The 4,498-nt window shown below is 35.1% G+C and overlaps 1 protein-coding gene across 2 annotated transcripts; it reads left to right on the top strand.

Moving 5' to 3' along the window:
- The first annotated feature begins 476 nt into the window (after positions 1–476).
- Positions 477–4,212, top strand: LOC111198031 (protein DETOXIFICATION 42-like). Of its 2 annotated transcripts, XM_022689749.2 has the most exons (14): positions 477–747; positions 1,115–1,167; positions 1,275–1,435; positions 1,525–1,646; positions 1,731–1,952; positions 2,042–2,214; positions 2,304–2,439; positions 2,537–2,633; positions 2,719–2,819; positions 3,053–3,216; positions 3,298–3,369; positions 3,435–3,551; positions 3,630–3,847; positions 3,931–4,212. In XM_022689749.2, exons 3-14 carry the CDS (start codon positions 1,353–1,355, stop codon positions 3,971–3,973), a joined length of 1,548 nt encoding a protein of 515 aa, XP_022545470.1. In that variant the 5' UTR covers positions 477–747; positions 1,115–1,167; positions 1,275–1,352; the 3' UTR covers positions 3,974–4,212. The 2 variants fall into 2 exon arrangements, with proteins under 2 accessions (XP_022545470.1, XP_022545471.1); XM_022689750.2 differs by lacking the exon at positions 477–747 and having other exon boundaries at positions 1,017–1,167.
- Positions 4,213–4,498: the final 286 nt, after the last annotated feature.

Below are 4,498 nucleotides of genomic sequence, written 5' to 3' on the forward strand. Positions count from 1 at the left end.
ACCAAACCTTCCCATCGGAGATTAAGCCCCTACCCCGATGACTGACTTGCGGTTCCGGTGGGTCGCCGTCGTCCTCTAACAGTAGACTCCAACCATTCACCGACGAATCACCAGAGCGGTGGAGCTTCATAGGAATTTCCGCTTCAAAAATTCTCCCGAGTCGCAGCGAGAAGCGAGAACACCTCTAGAAACACCAGATCTTGCATATTCCGTCTCGTTGTGCTGATTCCGTTGAGGGGGAGACCACTACAAACACCGACGAGGCCGCCGGAGATCCGCGGTGGCTCCACCCTTTTCAATCGGAGATTTTAGGGTAAAGAGAACGATGGGAGACGCGCGTTTAATTGATATTTTCCTAAATGCAAAATGTGTCCCCATTACAAGAAAAACAAAATTATTCTCGACTGTTAGTTAAAACTTAAAACACGTTCCACCTTCCATCTAGACGCCTCGGCTTCCCAGTCTCTCCCTCTCTTTCAACCATTTATTTTTCAGAACCAATTTTCCTACTCCTTGATCGTTACCATTTCATCACCTGATTCTTTTTCACTGTAATTTATTTGAAAAACAGTGTGTTTACATCCTCCAGACTCCTAGAAAATAAACAAAACAAAAAAAATGAGTTTTTAATTTGCCGTGACTTTTTTTTTTTTGGTTGTCTTGGTTTATAATTTGCTGGGAAATTATTTTCGTAAAAATAGAAAAAGTGAAGACACATTATTGACCTCTCTTGGTTCAGACAAAAAGGTGTGTTCTTCTCTTCTTACGTTACATTTGTCTTTCCTCGTCCATAATCACATGTTTAATTCTTACGCATTTTGGAATCGAGTTAATTTCCCAAATACTTTTCTTTTTATCCGAAAAATCATAGAAATTTCATAAGATTGTTGGGTAGTTTTATGTCACTTGTCGATTTTTTTTCTTTGGTAATTGACGTTAACCAAACATTCATTGATAGAAGATTTGTTGTAACCAGATTTCTCTTCATTAATTTTTTTTTCTTCTTTATCATCTTTAATTCTTGTTCATATTTTCTTTCATTTATTTTCTCTATTTAAAAATGTGGAAAAAGTCCGTCTTTGATTAAAGATGACTTGTTCTTGGAACCCTCTAGGTTTGTGGACGCAAGACAAGAATCAATACTACATTGGAGTTTGAAGTCTAAAGGTATATGCAATGTGTGGTTAGCCTTGAAAATTGAACTCCCTCTATTATTATGAGGGGCATCTAATGAAATGTCACCTATTTAACCGAGAATCATTTACTTTTGCTAGATTCTGTATCCACACACACATTTTATGTACTTGTGAAACTCAGAACACACAAAAAAAGTTCAGTAACATCTCTTAACGATGTCTGAAGATGTTGGCTTCAACAAAGAAACTCCTTGTGATTATCCAAGAAACCCTCTTTGCATCTTCCTAAGTGATTTCAGGTAATAAATAGTTTTTTTACTTTGTAAAATTTTGTTTTCTTTGCGTGATCAAGAATAAACTTGAAACTGGATGTTCTTTGATGTATCAGATCAGTTTTGAAATTTGATGAGCTCGGTTTGGAGATAGCAAGAATAGCTTTACCTGCAGCACTTGCCTTAACGGCTGATCCTATAGCATCTCTTGTGGATACAGCCTTCATAGGCCAAATAGGTATTGACAACAACCACAAAAAAAGTCTTTATCATTTGATAGTTTTGTTTAATCTTTGGTTTCTTGTTTTGGTGATGTATACAGGTCCTGTAGAGCTTGCTGCAGTTGGAGTTTCAATTGCTTTGTTCAACCAAGTTTCAAGAATCGCTATCTTCCCATTAGTTAGCATCACAACTTCTTTTGTAGCAGAGGAAGATGCTTATAGTTCTCAGGAAAACACAGTCCAAGATCATAAAGAATGTATTGAAACTGGTATTAACAACACAAAGGAGGAAACTCAAGAACTTATTCCTGAAATTAATAAAGGTATATATAAAAATATTCTCTGCAACATCGGCACTCCTTTTATTATTTGATTTCTTGAAAGTTCTAATCACTAGTTTGTTCCTTGCCAGATGAATCTAAAATCAGCAGTAGTATCTTTAGTGTTAGTAAATCCCCAGTCAAGAAAAGAAACATACCATCAGCTTCATCTGCTTTAATCATTGGAGCCATTCTTGGCCTTCTTCAAGCTGCGTTTCTTATATCCACCGCCAGACCTCTCTTGAGTTTCATGGGAGTTAAACACGTACAGAATCGATCGTTCAGGCTTAATATAATTATATATGAATGTTATGAGATTGCAAATCTTTAGAACATGTTTTTTAATTTTTACAGGATTCTCCAATGTTGGGACCTGCTCAAAGATATTTATCTCTAAGATCGCTTGGTGCACCTGCTGTTCTTCTCTCACTTGCGACACAAGGTGTATTCCGAGGATTTAAAGACACAACAACTCCATTATACGCAACTGGTAACATGACTTATCTTTATTATGATCAAAATTTCTTGTCACATAACAAACCTGATGATGATGATCAACTTTTATTTTGTATTAATCTCTTCCACAGTGATTGGAGATGCCACAAATATAATACTAGACCCGATCTTCATATTCGTTTTTCGTCTAGGCGTTACAGGAGCAGCCACTGCTCATGTCCTATCCCAGTGAGTTTAGTTTCACATTTTTGAGGCTATTTTTCTTTTTAAATATACTTTTTTCTGTAAGGCTTGTTTATATGTTCATTTTCAGATACCTTATGTGTGGAATACTCTTGTGGAAATTGATGGGTCAAGTTGATATCTTTAACTTGAGTACCAAACATCTTCAGTTCTCTCGGTTCATGAAAAATGGTATTGTAAATACTTGTTGATCGTATTGCATATAATTGAACTTTGTAATAAGCATGCCTATTTTAATGTAATAAACATGTTTAGCTTTGTTTGAACTAAAATTATCAGGTTTTAAAAATAAAATAGGTTCATTTTGTTTGATTCCTATCGTGTTATACTACTCACTTTGATATTATAGTGAAACCTCTGATGAAAAAACATGTTTTCTTTGTGCGTTTTTTTTTCTCTCTCAGGCTTTCTTTTACTTATGAGAGTAATAGCGGTGACATTCTGTGTAACCCTTTCTGCATCACTAGCTGCGCGAGAAGGATCCATTTCTATGGCAGCTTTCCAAGTTTGCTTGCAGGTTTGGTTAGCAACTTCACTTCTTGCAGATGGGTTTGCTGTAGCTGGCCAGGTTTAGCCCTTGAGATCTCTCTCTGTCTCCTCATTCAATATTTTTTTGTTCTATGTTTTAACAAATGTGTCTTTTTATAAGGCAATACTAGCGAGTGCGTTTGCCAAAAAGGACTACAAAAGAGCTGCAGCTACCGCCTCCCGTGTACTGCAGGTACATTCTCAGGACCTAAGCATACAAAAGTAAACCAAAAACTAAAGGACTGAATCTTGTGACAGTTGGGACTGGTTCTTGGGTTTCTACTCGCCATTATACTTGGAGCAGGATTGCATTTTGGAGCAAGACTATTCACGAAAGATGATAAAGTCTTGCACCTCATTAGCATAGGACTTCCGGTGATTACTTTTAACTTCACCTTAAACCAAGATTATGTTCTTGATATTGTGGCTAAAATACGTTCTTGGTTCCTAAAGTTTGTGGCAGGGACACAACCAATCAACGCCTTAGCGTTTGTATTCGATGGAGTTAACTTTGGAGCATCTGATTTCGGTTATGCCGCAGCATCATTAGTTATGGTGGCTATAGTTAGCATTTTGTGTTTGGTCCTACTCTCGTCGACTCATGGATTTATTGGACTTTGGTTTGGTCTCACCATTTACATGAGTCTTAGAGCAGCCGTTGGATTTTGGCGGTAAAAAATCTATGAATCTCTCTGTATCTTCTAGTGAATGGTTAAAACTTTTTTCTAACAGAATGTGATTGGAACTGTAACAGGATTGGGACAGCCACAGGACCATGGTCTTTTCTCAGGAGGTAAAGAAGGAGAATAAAAGGGGAGGGCATGTTTTAATTGTTCTTTAAACCTTTTCTAATGAGCTTGTAGTTTAATAAAAAACAAAGAATATGAATTTGGTGATGCAAATAATTATACGTGAGTTAGTAATATTCTTGAAAATGTTAATGGATGTGGTGTACTAAATTTGAGATTTAGATTGATGAATTTTTTTTTGTTATTCAGACATGAATTTCTTAAAGATAGTGTTGTTAAACTTGTGATTTTAATATTTTTTTAGAAATGTTGTTACTAGAGTATTTTAAATTGTGATTTTTGGTAGATTTTAGTAATTTTGTGTTGTTCTGCTGAAACCGTTAGTTAAAATATAAAATTCCATAATTGTAAATAGTTTTTAAATTATTTTATTTAAAATCTAGTAATTCTTCTAAATTATCCAAACTATTTAAATTTTATTAAAATTAAATTATTTAAAATAGTTACAAATATTAAATTGAATACATAATGTTATGTTTACCTTAAAAATTAGAAAAAGTTTGTATAATAATA

The sequence above is a fragment of the Brassica napus genome, chromosome A8, assembly GCF_020379485.1.
Source record: "Brassica napus cultivar Da-Ae chromosome A8, Da-Ae, whole genome shotgun sequence".
Classification (NCBI taxonomy): domain Eukaryota; kingdom Viridiplantae; phylum Streptophyta; class Magnoliopsida; order Brassicales; family Brassicaceae; genus Brassica; species Brassica napus.

Excerpts from the sequence above, each read along its gene's own strand:
- LOC111198031 (XM_022689749.2), top strand. The coding sequence starts at position 1,353 with ATGTCTGAAGATGTTGGCTTCAACAAAGAAACTCCTTGTGATTATCCA. Across the intron at positions 1,647-1,730 it reads AGCCTTCATAGGCCAAATAG|GTCCTGTAGAGCTTGCTGCA; the intron begins GTATTGACAACA and ends TGATGTATACAG. Across the intron at positions 3,217-3,297 it reads GGTTTGCTGTAGCTGGCCAG|GCAATACTAGCGAGTGCGTT; the intron begins GTTTAGCCCTTG and ends TCTTTTTATAAG.